Source organism: Microcaecilia unicolor, chromosome 1 (genome assembly GCF_901765095.1).
Source record: "Microcaecilia unicolor chromosome 1, aMicUni1.1, whole genome shotgun sequence".
NCBI lineage: Eukaryota > Metazoa > Chordata > Amphibia > Gymnophiona > Siphonopidae > Microcaecilia > Microcaecilia unicolor.
In genome coordinates this window covers 12,508,892-12,527,723 of record NC_044031.1, presented here as the reverse complement: position 1 = coordinate 12,527,723, position 18,832 = coordinate 12,508,892, and the positions used below count along the sequence as shown (strand labels likewise).

Sequence of the window (18,832 nt, the reverse complement as noted above, 5' to 3'; positions counted from 1 at the left end):
CAAATGTACTCAATCTGCTGCCCCTCACTACCTCTCTACCCTCATCTCCCCTTATGTTCCCACCCGAAACCTCAGTTCACAGGACAAATCCCTCCTCTCAGTACCCTTCTCCACCACCGCCAACTCCAGGCTCCGCCCATTCTGCCTCGCCTCACCCTATGCCTGGAACAACCTTCCTGAGCCCCTACGTCAAGCCCCCTCCCTGCCCATCTTTAAGTCTCTGCTTAAAACCCACCTCTTCAATGCTGCCTTCGGCACCTAACTCTTACCTTCAGGATATCCGGACTGCCCCAAATTGACTGCCCCCATCGTATCGTCTACTTGACTGACTGTACATTTGTCCTTTAGATTGTAAGCTCTTTGAGCAGGGCCTGTCCTTTTATGTTAAATTGTACAGCGCTGCGTAACCCTAGTAGCGCTTTAGAAATGTTAAGTAGTAGTAGTAGTTGGGGAGGCTAAAGGGGGCAGAGTTAGGGGTGGGGCCAGGGGTGGAGCTTAAATCCATAATTGTCTGATAACATGCAGAAAAAATAAATAAATAAAAATAAAAGTCACAATTAATACCTTTTGTTAAATTTAGATATTAGATATGTATCATATGTCAAAGAATAAAGTGGTTGCTCAAAGCATATTCTAAGCACAATCGCTCAACTGCAAAACACTATGCACAACTTTGTGCAAAAACACACTCAGAACCTTACTGTACCATAAATATTACACTGGGCAGAACCTAATACACCAATATACCACCCATACGGAAAATGCAGACCGTCAACAATATGAAACAAGGGGACGATTCCAAGATGGCGCTCTGAGCGGACGCACCTGAGTTTGCTCCGAGAGGACGTTGCAAGTCCGGTTTCCTTCGTGGCCTTCGACCCGTCGATAGTGATGGGGAAGCGGAGGAGAAAGGTGAAGGAGTTCCCCTCGGCTCCTGGAACCTCGTCGATGCTGAAACAAACGACTTTGCAATGCCCCAAGTCGCAACCAGGTTCTCTGGGAACTTCGACTCCTTCTGCAGCTATTGACGCTTTGACGTCGATAGAGAGCGGCGACGGGGCTTTCTTGAGCCCCGTGGAATGCATGGCACCACGACAACTGGGAAGTGAGTTGTTCGCAGCAGCCCAGTCAGAGACGGACACCGGAGGGGTGAAACCGGAGCTGTTAGAGGGGAGGATTGCAGCGAATACGAGCAGGACCCAGGCTGCAGGTATTTCGGCTCAGTTGGCTTTGAAAGTATTGCCTCAAGACATTGTTTCTAAACTTTCCCGTAGCGAGGCCCTGCCACACTCCCCATTACCATCAAGTGGTATAACTAAACCGGCCAATGTGACGTTAGAGTCACTGTGGGATATGGTGTACAATACACATTCCTCTATGCAAGATATGTTGAAAGAAAACACTAAGGATATTAAAGTTCTTTCGGAAGCCGTTCTGATACAGGCACAAGTAACTGCACAGCAGTTCCTTAAAACTGAAAAAGTGGAAACTAAGATTCAAGAAATGGGAACTTTGGAAACTGCTTTGGTTAAGGATAATAACTATTTGCATAAACGTTTGGAATATCTGGAGAACCAGACAAGAAGACTTAACCTTAGGTTTCTTAATTTCCCTAAGTCTCCTTTAATTCCTCCAGTGGAAATGGTGAAAAAATATATGTCGGAGATCCTATGAATGGACAAAGATTCATTACCTCCCATCACACGAGCCTATTACATCTGGAATTTTAAGGGGAACTTAGGAGAACCCCCTTTACATGCGGTGGGTGAAGGAATGAACCTTACTTCCTTCCTTGAGAGCTCGTTGGATGTTGTTACTTATAGGACAACTATGCTGGTCACTTTTGTGCTGGAACCAGACCGGAACGCAGTTTTAAGACTTTCCTTAAGACATTTAGAAACATTTTTTATGGGCTCAAAAGTTAGAATCTTTCCTGATCTCTCCAAGCCAACACAGGTGCGACGCAGGGCCTTTTTGGAACTGCGTCCCAGAGTCGAGGCTTTGGGAGCGAATTTCATATTACGGTTTCCTTGTATTTATAATATTATGCTAGAGGCTAAACAATTTAAAATTATGGACCCTAAGCAACTTAAAGATTTTCTAGATGCTAGAGTTGATGTGAATGTAGTATGCCATCCCACACAGCAGGCTGGAGTTTGAACACAGAGGTAGCAACTGTATATTTCTTTAAATTTCCTTGTTATTGATGTGTTTAATCTTGGAATCACTTTTCTTTAATTGTGGACGGAAGAATTTATTTTTTTTTTCCCTGGAGATTTTTATTTCCTATTGTTAAATTGAATGCTGATTACAAGATCACATTGTTTTGTGAGATATTATAAAATATTAATAAAGAGAAATTTAAAAAACCCCAATATGAAACAAGGGATCATATCATCACAATTCTCATGTAGAGCCACAAAACACCCTAATTCATGTTTAATGTGGGATAAAATGCCATAAATAAGTAAATAAATATAAACTTTTAATGTTGAGCACCTGATTCTCAAAGTGGACATATTCCAAACACTATAATGAAAATAAAATGAACTTTTCTACCTTTGTTGTCTGGTGACTTTTTCTGATCATGCTGGCCCAGTATCCAATTCTGCTGCTATCTGTCCTCAGGTGTCAGTGCAAGTCTCAAGTCTCTTTGATATGAACTACTCATGTGCAGGTCAGGAAGTCATCCTCATTAAATATCTCCCTGGCAACCCAGAACACCTCCAGCCAACCCCCCCTGCTCTCCCAGTATTAAGGTAAACAAATTAAACCATAAACCAATTTCTACAACTGGTTACACAAGGCTCCTGCTGTGAGGATGGAGGTAAATCAACAATTTAAACCCCCCAGAGCAGCGGGACTCCACAGCTGATCCATCCTGCTGCAGCAGGGGAGACTTAGCCTCCCCAAGCCTCTTATACCGGGCGCCCATGTAAAGGTGGTTAATAAATCCCAATAAATAAATAAAAACAAATAAGAGAGATAATGTACTGCATCATATTATTTCTTCTATAGTTAATGCATGGTAGCAACTTTTTCTCATAGCAACACTCCCAAAAAGGCTAGGATTACATAGAGATTTGCTACTACTGCATGTTTATTTGGGCAATTGCAACATGAGAGCTGCATAACATTCCCACACTTTAGCAAATAGGGGCCAATGTAACTTACCAGTTCATTTTTGAAGACTTCGGCATCAGGAAGTGCAGAAAAATGTGGCCTTGAGCTGCAATTGTAGTGCGTGGCTTGCAGGGGAAATTCAAAGCAACTTTCATCTAAATCAAATCAAAACACAATAATTATAATAATTTAGCTGATGTAAAATGCCAAAAGATCATCCTGCAAATTTCTGAACCTACACTTCTCCAGCTGTAAAGGACTAAAATACAAGCTGATACACTCAACCACCTTCTCTTACATGAGCACACAGCTGTGGAATGCATTACCAACTGCCTTGAAAACTACTGCCGAAATAATGAACTTTCGTAAATCTCTGAAGACACATCTCTTCAACAAGGCATACAAAGAGAACCCATAACCTACAAAATACCTACGAATCCACCAGCTTCAACAATCCTTCCTAAAACCTTCCTTACCTTTTCTCTTACTTAACCCTGACTTACCAACTAATGACAATGCCATAACAAAACTCTGTAAGCCACATTGAGCCTGCAAATAGGTGGGAAAATGTGGGATACAAATGCAATAAATAAAATAAATAAATAAAATGCGAGTACTAGCCTTTTCACATCTGGAAGTTAGGGGCTAGAGGGTGGGTGGGAGGGAGGGCGGGTGTTAGAGTTATAGGGGGAAGAAATTGAAAATTGCTGATGATACATGTGTTGATTGTATTGATTCAATATCCTCTTCTTTGAGAGTGTGTTATGTCACATAAGTTATGTGCGTACAAGGATGTATTTTTCAGAGTGTCATCAATAAAAACGTTAAAACATAAATAAAATAATCTACACTGTTTTACTCTGCATAGCATGTGCCAAGTGGCATTTGACGTGCCTAGGTCATTACCGCCCGGTTACTACGTGAGACTTTAGCGCTAGGTCAACAGCTGGTGGTAAGGTCTCAGACCCAAAATGGACGTGAGGGAATTTTGATTTTGCTCCACATCTATTTTGGCAAAAATTTAAAAAAGACCTTTCTTACAGGCGCGCTGAAAAATGGATTGGTGCACACCCAAAACCCATGTCTACACTACTGCAACTAAGCGCAGGAAGAGCAAAATTACTACAACAGCAATATATTATTCTAATACTGTCACGCAGACAACTTTTGTCGTGCTTATATTAAGCCACTGCAATTGTGACACAGTATAATCATTGACAGCCCCCAACCTCCGGTAGTGCACAATATTTGCTCGTGATGAATCACCAATTATTATAACTTAAATCTAAATGTCTTTATCATTGTGCTCATATCATAGCATGCTGAATTTCACTACAAGGAGCGTGCAGGACATGAGGGGAAGAGAGAGCAGGGCAGGCAATGCGGCGGCGCCGGAGACCGGCACTGGATGAAGGTTTCAGCTGGCGGGGTTGGGGACCCTCGCCAGGCAAGGTATTTGCAGCGTCAAGGTGGTGGGGAGTAGCGAGGTGGCGGGGAGTGGCAGGGCGGCGAGGTGGTGGTAGAGGGGTCGGCACACCAAAATGTCCCCCCCACCTCGTCCTCTGACCCCCTCCCACCACAAGGTCTGGGAAAATGAAACAGAAACAAGACTTGGGCAGATAAAGACCATATGGTCTGCCCATCCATGCCATCTAATTTTATACAATAGGCATAATCTGGCTGCTATTTAACTGGCCAGAAACAGATGCTGGCCAGTTAAATAGCGTTTCAGCACCCAACTGCTAATATTTAGCATGAGATAACCAGTTATCTGTGCTGAATATTGTTGGTTAGTACTGAAAACATAACCGGATATATCGCACGATAACTGGCAATATTCAGTGTTGACCGGCTAAATTTAGCAACCAAATCGGACCACCTATCTTTGGCTATAAACATAACTGGCCAGTGCTGAATATTGATATAGCCGGTTGAGTTTGAGCCAGCCAACCCCCCCCCCCCCCCCCCCCCCCCCGGATAATCAATACCGGTCACCAGAAATTGCCCAGCATTGAATATCTGGGGTCAGCGCTGATCGCAGCACTAAGACGGGCTACCTCCCACAGGGTGAATATCGGCAATTATTCACCCTATGTGCCTTCACAGTCTAGGTGCCCTCTTATAAAAATACCCTCCGTATGTCCTCAATTAAAGTGTGCCTTCCTTTAAGAATATAAGAATAGCCATAGGAGCTTCATCTAGCCCAGTATCCTGTTTCAAACTGTGGCCAATCCAGGTCACAAGTGCCAGGCAGAAATCCAAGTAGTAGCAACATTCCATGTAGAACCTCGAAAAGTATCAACATTCCATGCTGCTAATTCTGAGCAAGCAGTGGGTTCCCCATGTCCATCTCAATAACATACTATATGGACTTTCCTTCCAGTAACTTGTCCAAACTTTTTTTAAAAACCTAGATATGCTGGATACTGGGCAGATTTTAGTGTATTGTCTACAATGACATCTAGATCTTCATCTTGGGTGCTGACTCCTAAGGTGGACCCCAGAATCAGGTAACTATGATTTGGATTATTCTTCCCCATGTTCTTTGCATATTCTGGCATAGGCATCAGGGGAGTTGGTGATGTTCAAACAATTTTCTCAATTAAAACAGGAGTTTAGTGGGGCAAGTTTAAATCATTCAAAATTTCCCCAACTCCACCTAGCTAAGGAGGGCCTTAAAATGCACTACCGGCGGTCCTGCAGGAGTGTTGGCAGTTAGCTTAGCGGGGTTTAATAAGGTTTAGCAGTTAGCTTAGCGGGGTTTAAAAAGGTTCGGATAATTTCCTAACAGAAAAGTTCATAAGCCATTATTAAGATGGACTTGGGAAAATCCACTTCTTATGTCTAGGATAATCAACATAAAGTCTGTTTTGCTGTTCTGGGATCTTGCCAGGTACTTGTAACCTGGATTGGTCACTGTTGGAAACAGGATACTGGGCTTGATAGACCTTCAGTCTATCCAAGTATGGCAATGCTTATGTTCTTATGTTCATCTCTGCACGCTTCCCAGGCACTAAAAATACTTTTTATTTTTTAGTGCTGGGGGCATGTTTGGGGGTGAATAGTAGGTTAGCACAACTATATTTTATTTTATTTTATTTTACATTTGTACCCCGTGCTTTCCCATTCATGGCAGGCTCAATGCGGCTTACATATACGGGTACTTATTTGTACCTGAGGCAATGGAGGGTTAAGTGACTTGCTCAGAGTCACAAGGAGCTGCCTGTGCCTGAAGTGGGAATCGAACTCAGTTCCTCAGTTCCCCAGGACCAAAGTCCACCACCCTAACCACTAGGCCACTCCTCCACTGTTGCTACTATTTGAGATTCTACATGGAATGTTGCTATTCCACTAGCAACATTCCATGTAGAAGTCGGCCCTTGCAGATCACCAATGTGGCCGCGCAGGCTTCTGCTTCTGTGAGTCTGACGTCTACGTGCAGGACGTCAGACTCACAGAAACAGAAGCCTGCGCAGCCTTCTACATGGAATGTTGCTAGTGGAATAGCAACATTCCATGTAGAATCTCCAATAGTAGCAACATTCCATGTAGAATCTCCAATAGCAGCAACATTCCATGTAGAATCTCCAATAGTATCTATTTTATTTTTGTTACATTTGTACCCTGCGCTTTCCCACTCATGGCAGGCTCAATGCGGCTTACATGGGGCAATGGAGGGTTAAGTGACTTGCCCAGAGTCACAAGGAGCTGCCTGTGCCTAAAGTGGGAATCAAACTCAGTTCCCCAGGACCAAAGTCCACCACCCTAACCACAATAGGCCACTCCACCACTGTTGCTACTATTTGAGATTCCACTAGCAACGTTCCATGTAGAAGTCGGCCCTTGCAGATCACCAATGTGGCCGCGCAGGCTTCTGCTTCTGTGAGTCTGACGTACGTGCAGGACGTCAGACTCACAGAAACAGAAGCCTGCGCAGCCTTCTACATGGAATGTTGCTAGTGGAATAGCAACATTCCATATAGAATCTCCAATAGTAGCAACATTCCATGTAGAATCTCCAATAGTATCTATTTTATTTTTGTTACATTTGTACCCCGCGCTTTCCCACTCATGGCAGGCTCAATGCGGCTTACATGGGGCAATGGAGGGTTAAGTGACTTGCCCAGAGTCACAAGGAGCTGCCTGTGCCTGAAGTGGGAATCGAACTCAGTTCCCCAGGACCAAAGTCCACCACCCTAACCACTAGGCCACTCCTCCACTCCATATTAATGTGTACCTACCAGTTAATGCATGGTTACCACATGAGGCCTTTCTGCCTACTAAACAGATGTCGATATGGGCTAACACGCTAATGGCCACACGCTAATTGGGAAATTAGCACCTGGTCATTAGTTGAGGAAATGAAAACTCAGCCGTTTTGCTGCATGATATTCAGCACAACCTTGCTGATATGGGGATAACTCCATTTGCACAAATCATCACCCCATTTCTACCTGTACAAACTTTGTGTGACTAGATTGAGCTGGATATTCATATTGCTGAATATCCAGATTAATTTATCCTGTTTTATTTACCCACTCAGATACTTTTAAAGATCCACTCCATGATATGAATCTTATGGCTCATGCTTTTTCTTTTTACCCTATATGGATGTTTTGTCTGTCATTTCTGTGCTTATCTCTCTATATAAAACGCACCTCCAACGTTCGAATGAAGCCTCACTTTCCCAACGTTCTAAAGTGAGGCGGCAGAGACCACTTTTTGCTCCGAGTGTCTGCCCCGCCCACGCGTCAAACGTGATGACGTCGAGGGCGGAGCACAGACACTCAACACATCCAAAAAACGATCACTGCCTCTACCCCCCCCCCCCGGCGCATCACCCAAGCCCCTCTCCTGCGAACCACGCAGGGGGAGGAGTAGGGAAACACCCAGACACATAAAATCCAGACCGCCCTCTTCTGTCTCCCTCCCCCCTGTCAGGACTCTGAACACCCTCCTCTGTGGCCTCAGGACGACAGATGACGTAGGATTACAACGTTGGAGGTGCAGTATCCACCCTCCGCCACGCCCCCCAAGTCGGCCACACCCCTCTCCCCTCCCCCCCCAAGTTGGCAACACAACACTCTCCACCCCCCCCAGGTCGCAACACCCAGTGATCCACACTCCCCCCCAGAAGGTCGCAGCACACACTGCTCCACCCTCCACCCCCCCCAAACAGGTCGCCGACCCCCACCCACGTTGTCACCGCTCCCTCCCTCCACCCACCCCCGAGGCTGCAACATCCACTGCTCCACCCCCCCCCCCCAGGTCGCATCAGCAACCGCTACAACCCTCCAACCCCCCCCCCCCCCCCACCAACAGGTCACCGCCGCTCACCCCCCCCGTCCGATTAAAAAAAAAACAATGAAAAAATGATTTTCAAAAAGAAAGGAAACGGAGCCGACACCACCCCCACCATAGCTGCGCCTCGACTACCTCTTTCCTCTTCTTGCTATTGTTCTGTAGCTTTCGATCTTTCCTCCGGCGGAGCATGCAGTTCTCGCAAAGAAAACGGAGCCACAAGTCGCAGAGCTTTAAACTGCTGAACGAGGGTAAAAAGAAAGGGCAGTTGAGGGCCAGGTGCTCTTGGGGGGGAGGGGTGAAGGGAGTGCACATGTCCAGCTGCCTAAACCCCCTAGAAAATGGTCTGTTTTGAAAGACATTTTCAAAACAAAACAAAACAAAGGATGTGCTGTTTTCTAAATGCACGATAAGCAAGAACTTTGACAGAGGGAAGATTTATGACTCAACCTGCCTGAACTATATCCTCAGAGCAACAGTTATGGGAGGAGGCAGTGTCCTTGAAAAGCACTTATTCCCGGTGTTAATTTCTGATGCATATTTGTCTCGGGGGTTTGTTTTGTATTTTTGGGGAGATGGGGAGTTTCAATCTTTATTTTTATTTCATTTTTATCATTAATGTTTTCTTCTCCTACAATTAACAAAAATAATTGGCTGCTGTTCCTTACGTTTGCTGCTCAGAGGATAAACTTCTCACATAAACACACTCTCTCACAGACACACTTGCACTCACTCTCACTGTCTCACACACACACACTTGCACATTCACTCTCTCTCTCACACACACAGTCACTGTCACAGACACTCTCTCAAACATACACACTCCGCCAAAAAACTTCTCACACACACTCATTCTCACATAAACACACTCTCTCACAGACACACTTGCACTCACTCTCACTGTCTCACACACACACACTTGCACATTCACTCTCTCTCTCACACACACAGTCACTGTCACAGACACTCTCTCAAACATACACACTCCACCAAAAAACTTCTCACACACACTCATTCTCACATAAACACACTCTCTCACAGACACACTTGCACTCACTCTCACTGTCTCACACACACACACACACTTGCACATTCACTCTCTCTCTCACACACACAGTCACTGTCACAGACACTCTCTCAAACATACACACTCCACCAAAAAACTTCTCACACACACTCATTCTCACATAAACACACTCTCTCACAGACACACTTGCACTCACTCTCACTGTCTCACACACACACACACTTGCACATTCACTCTCTCTCTCACACACACAGTCACTGTCACAGACACTCTCTCAAACATACACACTCCACCAAAAAACTTCTCACACACACTCATTCTCACATAAACACACTCTCTCACAGACACACTTGCACCCACTCTCACTGTCTCACACACACACACACACTTGCACATTCACTCTCTCTCTCACACACACAGTCACTGTCACAGACACTCTCTCAAACATACACACTCCACCAAAAAACTTCTCACACACACTCATTCTCACATAAACACACTCTCTCACAGACACACTTGCACCCACTCTCACTGTCTCACACACACACACTTGCACATTCACTCTCTCTCTCACACACACAGTCACTGTCACAGACACTCTCTCAAACATACACACTCCGCCAAAAAACTTCTCACACACACTCATTCTCACATAAACACACTCTCTCACAGACACACTTGCACCCACTCTCACTGTCTCACACTTGAAAATTCACTCTCTCTCACACACACAGTCACTCTCACAGACACTCTCTCAAACATACACACTCCGCCAAAAAACTTCTCACACACACTCATTCTCACATAAACACACTCTCTCACAGACACACTTGCACCCACTCTCACTGTCTCACACTTGAAAATTCACTCTCTCTCACACACACAGTCACTCTCACAGACACTCTCTCAAACATACACACTCCGCCAAAAAACTTCTCACACACACTCATTCTCACATAAACACACTCTCTCACAGACACACTTGCACTCACTCTCACTGTCTCACACACACACACTTGCACATTCACTCTCTCTCTCACACACACAGTCACTGTCACAGACACTCTCTCAAACATACACACTCCGCCAAAACACTTCTCACACACACTCATTCTCACATAAACACACTCTCTCACAGACACACTTGCACCCACTCTCAGTCTCACACACACACACTTGCACATTCACTCTCTCTCTCACACACACAGTCACTGTCACAGACACTCTCTCAAACATACACACTCCACCAAAAAACTTCTCACACACACTCATTCTCACATAAACACACTCTCTCACAGACACACTTGCACCCACTCTCACTGTCTCACACTTGAAAATTCACTCTCTCTCTCACACACACAGTCACTCTCACAGACACTCTCTCAAACATACACACTCCGCCAAAAAACTTCTCACACACACTCATTCTCACATAAACACACTCTCTCACAGACACACTTGCACTCACTCTCACTGTCTCACACACACAGTCACTGTCACAGACACTCTCTCAAACATACACACTCCGCCAAAAAACTTCTCACACACACTCATTCTCACATAAACACACTCTCTCACAGACACACTTGCACCCACTCTCACTGTCTCACACACACACACTTGCACATTCACTCTCTCTCTCACACACACAGTCACTGTCACAGACACTCTCTCAAACATACACACTGCGCCAAAAAACTTCTCACACACACTCATTCTCACATAAACACACTCTCTCACAGACACACTTGCACCCACTCTCACTGTCTCACACTTGAAAATTCACTCTCTCTCACACACACAGTCACTCTCACACACACTCTCTCAAACATACACACTCCGCCAAAAAACTTCTCACACACACTCATTCTCACATAAACACACTCTCACAGACACACTTGCACTCACTCTCACTGTCTCACACACACACACTTGCACATTCACTCTCTCTCTCACACACACAGTCACTGTCACAGACACTCTCTCAAACATACACACTCCACCAAAAAACTTCTCACACACACTCATTCTCACATAAACACACTCTCTCACAGACACACTTGCACTCACTCTCACTGTCTCACACACACACACACACTTGCACATTCACTCTCTCTCTCACACACACAGTCACTGTCACAGACACTCTCTCAAACATACACACTCCACCAAAAAACTTCTCACACACACTCATTCGCACATAAACACACTCTCTCACAGACACACTTGCACTCACTCTCACTGTCTCACACACACACACACACTTGCACATTCACTCTCTCTCTCACACACACAGTCACTGTCACAGACACTCTCTCAAACATACACACTCCACCAAAAAACTTCTCACACACACTCATTCTCACATAAACACACTCTCTCACAGACACACTTGCACTCACTCTCACTGTCTCACACACACACACACACTTGCACATTCACTCTCTCTCTCACACACACAGTCACTGTCACAGACACTCTCTCAAACATACACACTCCACCAAAAAACTTCTCACACACACTCATTCTCACATAAACACACTCTCTCACAGACACACTTGCACCCACTCTCACTGTCTCACACACACACACACACACACACTTGCACATTCACTCTCTCTCTCTCTCTCTCACACACAGTCACTGTCACAGACACTCTCTCAAACATACACACTCCACCAAAAAACTTCTCACACACACTCATTCTCACATAAACACACTCTCTCACAGACACACTTGCACCCACTCTCACTGTCTCACACTTGAAAATTCACTCTCTCTCACACACACAGTCACTCTCACAGACACTCTCTCAAACATACACACTCCGCCAAAAAACTTCTCACACACACTCATTCTCACATAAACACACTCTCTCACAGACACACTTGCACCCACTCTCACTGTCTCACACTTGAAAATTCACTCTCTCTCACACACACAGTCACTCTCACAGACACTCTCTCAAACATACACACTCCGCCAAAAAACTTCTCACACACACTCATTCTCACATAAACACACTCTCTCACAGACACACTTGCACTCACTCTCACTGTCTCACACACACACACTTGCACATTCACTCTCTCTCTCACACACACAGTCACTGTCACAGACACTCTCTCAAACATACACACTCCGCCAAAACACTTCTCACACACACTCATTCTCACATAAACACACTCTCTCACAGACACACTTGCACCCACTCTCACTGTCTCACACACACACACTTGCACATTCACTCTCTCTCTCACACACACAGTCACTGTCACAGACACTCTCTCAAACATACACACTCCACCAAAAAACTTCTCACACACACTCATTCTCACATAAACACACTCTCTCACAGACACACTTGCACCCACTCTCACTGTCTCACACTTGAAAATTCACTCTCTCTCACACACACAGTCACTCTCACAGACACTCTCTCAAACATACACACTCCGCCAAAAAACTTCTCACACACACTCATTCTCACATAAACACACTCTCTCACAGACACACTTGCACTCACTCTCACTGTCTCACACACACAGTCACTGTCACAGACACTCTCTCAAACATACACACTCCGCCAAAAAACTTCTCACACACACTCATTCTCACATAAACACACTCTCTCACAGACACACTTGCACCCACTCTCACTGTCTCACACACACACACTTGCACATTCACTCTCTCTCTCACACACACAGTCACTGTCACAGACACTCTCTCAAACATACACACTGCGCCAAAAAACTTCTCACACACACTCATTCTCACATAAACACACTCTCTCACAGACACACTTGCACCCACTCTCACTGTCTCACACTTGAAAATTCACTCTCTCTCACACACACAGTCACTGTCACAGACACTCTCTCAAACATACACACTCCGCCAAAAAACTTCTCACACACACTCATTCTCACATAAACACACTCTCTCACAGACACACTTGCACTCACTCTCACTGTCTCACACACACACACTTGCACATTCACTCTCTCTCTCACACACACAGTCACTGTCACAGACACTCTCTCAAACATACACACTCCAGCCAAAAAACTTCTCACACACACTCATTCTCACATAAACACACTCTCTCACAGACACACTTGCACTCACTCTCACTGTCTCACACACACACACACTTGCACATTCACTCTCTCTCTCACACACACAGTCACTGTCACAGACACTCTCTCAAACATACACACTCCACCAAAAAACTTCTCACACACACTCATTCTCACATAAACACACTCTCTCACAGACACACTTGCACTCACTCTCACTGTCTCACACACACACACACTTGCACATTCACTCTCTCTCTCACACACACAGTCACTGTCACAGACACTCTCTCAAACATACACACTCCACCAAAAAACTTCTCACACACACTCATTCTCACATAAACACACTCTCTCACAGACACACTTGCACCCACTCTCACTGTCTCACACTTGAAAATTCACTCTCTCTCACACACACAGTCACTCTCACAGACACTCTCTCAAACATACACACTCCGCCAAAAAACTTCTCACACACACTCATTCTCACATAAACACACTCTCTCACAGACACACTTGCACCCACTCTCACTGTCTCACACTTGAAAATTCACTCTCTCTCTCACACACACAGTCACTCTCACAGACACTCTCTCAAACATACACACTCCAGCAAAAAAACTTCTCACACACACTCATTCTCACATAAACACACTCTCTCAGACACACTTGCACCCACTCTCACTGTCTCAAACTTGAAAATTCACTCTCTCTCACACTCACAGTCACTCTCACACACACTCTCTCAAACATACACACTCTGCCAAAAACCTTGCTAGCGCCCGTTTCATTTCAGCCAGAAACAGGCCTTTTTTACTAGTAGATTATAAGCTCAATGGTGTGGGGACTCTCTTACGCATTGTGTCCATCTTGTAGCACTATATGAATAATTAATAGTAACTGTAGTGCAATCTGTCCCTGAGGAGTTTCACTATTTGCTGCCTTTCCCCACTAGCAATGAGTTGTCAGGTAAGTTGCTTTTTCCCCTTAGCAATGTTTAACATGATATTACAGTGTCACCCAGTGGCTGCAGGTTTATCTGATTTGCCTGTCTCTAAAGTTTTGCTTTCCTTTTTTTTTTTCTCCTGACGTCAGTTTCCCGTTCCAGGGGTAGAGGACCGGCAGAGCTGACAGCGCATACCTGAAGGCTGCTGCAGACCCACGCTTCTTTTTCTTCTTGTGTCAGCGCTGCTGTAAAGAGGTCTGGAGGGAGAGAGAGAGTGTGTAAAAGAGCAGGGGAGAGCCAGGGACACGGAAAAGAGCAGGGGAGAGCCAGAGAGAGATGGGGAGAGAAAGAGGGGACATGGAAAAGAGCAGGGGAGAGCGGAAACAGAAAATGAGAGCGGGACCAGAGCTGAGAGAGAAGGGAAAGCTGAAGCACCGAGCCTGCTCGCCTTTCACTGCTGCCACCGGGACCCCAAGGTAAGATGAGTTTTAAAATTCTGGGCGGCACGCAAGAAGGCGAGGACGGACCGGCGGAGAACTGAGGGAGAAGAGGGCGGGCACCGGGCAGTTGGGCTGGCTGGGAAGGGAACTTCCGACTTCCGGCAGCTGCAGAGCCTCCTAGGGTTTCTGGCGCCCTCATGAAATCCTAAGAAGTTAGACCCTGCATGCAGCACAATACCAGACAAAGAGAAAGAAACACATTGCTATACATTGCAAAATAAGATAGCAGATGTAAATTCTCAAAGTGGACATATTCCAAACACTAAAATGAAAATAAAATGATTTTTTTCTACCTTTGTTGTCTGGTGACTTTGTTTTTCTGATCATGCTGGCCCAGTATCTGATTCTGCTGCTATTTATCCTCTTAACTCCGTTTCCAGGGCTTCCTTTCCATTTATTTCTTTACTTTCCTCCTTTCTTCTTCATTTCCTGCTCTATATCCATAAGTAAAAGCTGGGTCCTCCTTTCTCCCCTGCCCCCCTCCATCCATCCATATCTAGCAATTCTCCTCTCTCCCCTGTCCTCCTCTCCATGTCCAGCAATTTCTCCACTCTCCCTGGGCACTGCCCTCCCATCCATGTCCATCCATGCTCCTCTCTCCCCTGCCCCCTCCATCCATCTATATCCAGCAATTCTCCTCTCTCCCCTGTCCTCCTCTCCATGTCCAACAATTTCTCCACTCTCCCTGGTCCCTGCCCTCCCATCCATGTCCATCGATGCTCCTCTGTCCCCTGCCCTCCTCCATCCATCCATATCAAGCAATTCTCCTCTCTCCCCTGTCTTCCTCTCCATGTCCAGCAATTTCTCCACTCTCCTGGGGCACTGACCTCCCATCCATGTCCATCCATGCTCCTCTCTCCCCTGCCCCCCTCCATCCATCCATATCAAGTAATTTCTCCTCGTTCCCTAGGCTCTGCCCTCCCATCCATGTCCATCAATGCTCCTCTGTCCCCTGCCCACCTCCATCCATCCATCTCAAGCAATTCTCCTCCCTCCCCTCCCTGTACAGCAATTTCTCCACTCTCCCTGCCCTCCTCTCCCATCCAATGCTTTAATCTTTTAAATTTACCTCCGTGGCAGCAGCTGAGCCTGCGCAGCATCAGTGAAAGCGCTGCCCCCTAGCCTTCCCTTTGCTTCGTTCGTTCCCTCTTGGTGTCCCGCCTTCTTCTGACATCATTTCCGCGAGGGCGGGAAACTGAGAGGGAACGAACGAGCGAAGGGAAGGCTAGCGGGCAGCGCTTTCACTGATGCTGCGTAGCTGCTGCGACATCAGAGGGCTAAGCGGCGCCCCCTGCCCCTGCCTGGGCAGGTGAAAACATTGGGGGTGCTCGAGCACCCACAGCACCCACGGAGTCGGCGCCTAAGGCCGCACGCCTGTCAGCTCTGCTGTTTCCCTGCTCCCTCTGCCCCAGAACAGGTTACTTCCTGTTCTGGGGCAGAGGGAGCAGGGAACCAGCGGAGCCGAGAGCCGCGCAGCTGCTCCCAGCACATAAGAATGCACCCGGGGGGGGGGGGGGTGTTGATGCCCTAGGAGGGGGGGTGTCGTGCTGCACCGGGGGGGGGGGTGCACATTGGCGATCCGCCCCGGGTGGCAGCCGACCTAGGAACATCACTGTTCCCACCTCCTTAAAGTGGATCTGTGTAGAAAGTAGATAACAGGCAAAGGGTCCTACGCAGTGAGAACAGATCAGGGAAACGATTTAGGGCCTGATGCACAAAAGTCCCTGGAAAGAGACGCTTCCTATTTCCAGCTCAGTAAAAATTGCTGAGGTGCAAATAGTGAGCGATTCACAAAAGAAACTGCATGCAAATGAGCTGCATGGACTTTTATCATGCAGCTTGGGTACAGAAAGTGTGGCTGCTATGTGCATGCTCAGAACAGTTTACTATGGACGTTTGTCGTACATGCATATGAGCTGTGTGTATGAAAGCCATGTGTATTGTCATCACAAACAGCTGCTTAACCTTCTCCCCCTCCAAAAGAGCCAGTTTCAAAGGATGGAGGGGGAGCAAACGGAAGAGCTCATGACAAGAAACCTCCCCAGACTACTCTGATCACCCCTGGAGCTCCCAAGCGCTGTCCATGTCAGTCCCAGACAATCAAGGGCCACTGACCCACCTGCTACAACCCCTGGAGTTCTCAGGCGCTGAGCATACCCTAGTCTCTGGACTCCACTGCGCGCCTGCCACAGCTCACACCCATAATTCCGCATCACCGTGATGCTTTTCTTGGCTTGATGCAGCAGTGTTTTGGCTTCTTTTTCCATCCCCCAAATGTAGCCAGAAGACGCCAGACGAGTCTGCTCACGAGCTTCCGAAACGGGACACCTGTGCACACCTCCTCCCTGCCTGAACTCTCTGCTACAAGACCCGCCCTCCTGGTCACTGGCAGTGGATGCAGAACAGCAAACATCAAGGAAAATTAAATAATGTATTCTAATTTTGCATCTTACAAGAAAAAAATATATGCAGCCGGGATGCCGCCAGAATGCTACGACAGCTCCTGACCTCCCGTAAATATTCTCCTGTAAGAGCTAGGCGTTTCTTCATTTGCATCGCTCGTAAAAGGCTGTGCATCCCTCGGAATGCACATTTAAATACAAATCAGCTCATTTGCATAGATTTGCATGCAATTCCCATTGGCTGCCTTCATGGACGGAAAAGAGCTCGCAGGTCATGGACGGAAAAGAGCTCGCAGGACCTCTTTGTGCATGTCTCGCAGAATACCGGTGTAAAGCACACGGTGCTGCCCTGGTAAGTTTTGTGCATCAGGGTCTTAGTCCTCTTTCATCTACGTCCTTGTGGTTCTTAAGATCTGAATCTATATGAAAATTCTGGACCCCTCACTATGGAGAATTACATTTATATCTTGCCAGTGTTTATTTAGGCACTTCAGTGAATTGTTTTGTGCAAACTGACTCTTCAAATTGCTTGAAGTCAGCAAATACAGTGTAGTAATTGGATGGTAAATTGTCTCTCCTTCTGGATTTGTTGTAAGTGAGTTGAAGCAGTATTGCCAAATCTGAAATACGATATTATGCGGTAACCCCCAAATTATTGTATTTTACAAAACATCATTTGTGCACTAAACTTGCTCTTGATGGCCAGGTCATTTGTCCCCAGATGGATTACAACATCAGTATTAATATCCTTCTGTATGGAGCTGGTCCCTCATGCAGTGGGGCTGAGGGTGATCCAGGGGGTGGGTACACACATTTATTCTGATTAATCAGAATGTCTAAGTATATATTTTGCCTGTTCGTATTGCAGCTGGTGAAGGAGGCTCTATGTGGAAGAATACAAGTGACTGAGACAAGCATTTGAAGTGAAACAGTGCCTGAATCTTACTCACTTACAACTATTACTAAAAAGGCACTCAGCCACAACCTCACACTCGAGAACCAAGTAAATACCATACTAAAGAAAATGTTCTATGCAATGTGGAAACTCAAACGAATAAAACCTTTCTTCCCGAGGGAAACTTTTCAAAACCTAATACAATCAATGGTCCTAAGCCATGCAGATTACTGTAACGGAATCTACGCAGGATGTAAAGCACAACTCACAAAAAAACTCCAGACCGCCCAAAATACAGCAGCCAGATTGATATATGGTAAAACACGATTCGAAAGTGCTAAACCCCTACGAGAAAAGTTGCACTGGCTCCCAATCAAAAACGGACCATCTTCAAAATCTGCATCTTGGTACACAAAATCATCTATGGCGTAGTACCAGGATACATGATAGACCTAATAATTGTAAGCTCCTTGAGCAGGGACTGTCCTTCTATGTTAAATTGTACAGCGCTGCGTATCCCTAGTAGCACTTTAGAAATGTCAAGTAGTAGTAG

At 46.0% G+C, this 18,832-nt stretch overlaps 1 protein-coding gene across 1 annotated transcript in view; it reads right to left on the bottom strand.

Annotated features, from left to right (window-relative positions):
* Positions 1 to 18,832, bottom strand: part of LOC115461309 — a 170,838-nt gene that overhangs the window by 16,253 nt on the left and 135,753 nt on the right. Inside the window, exon 12 of the mRNA XM_030191425.1 lies at positions 3,175 to 3,278. Coding sequence (XP_030047285.1) covers positions 3,175 to 3,278 — 104 coding nt within the window. The remainder of the gene's footprint in view (positions 1 to 3,174; positions 3,279 to 18,832) is intronic.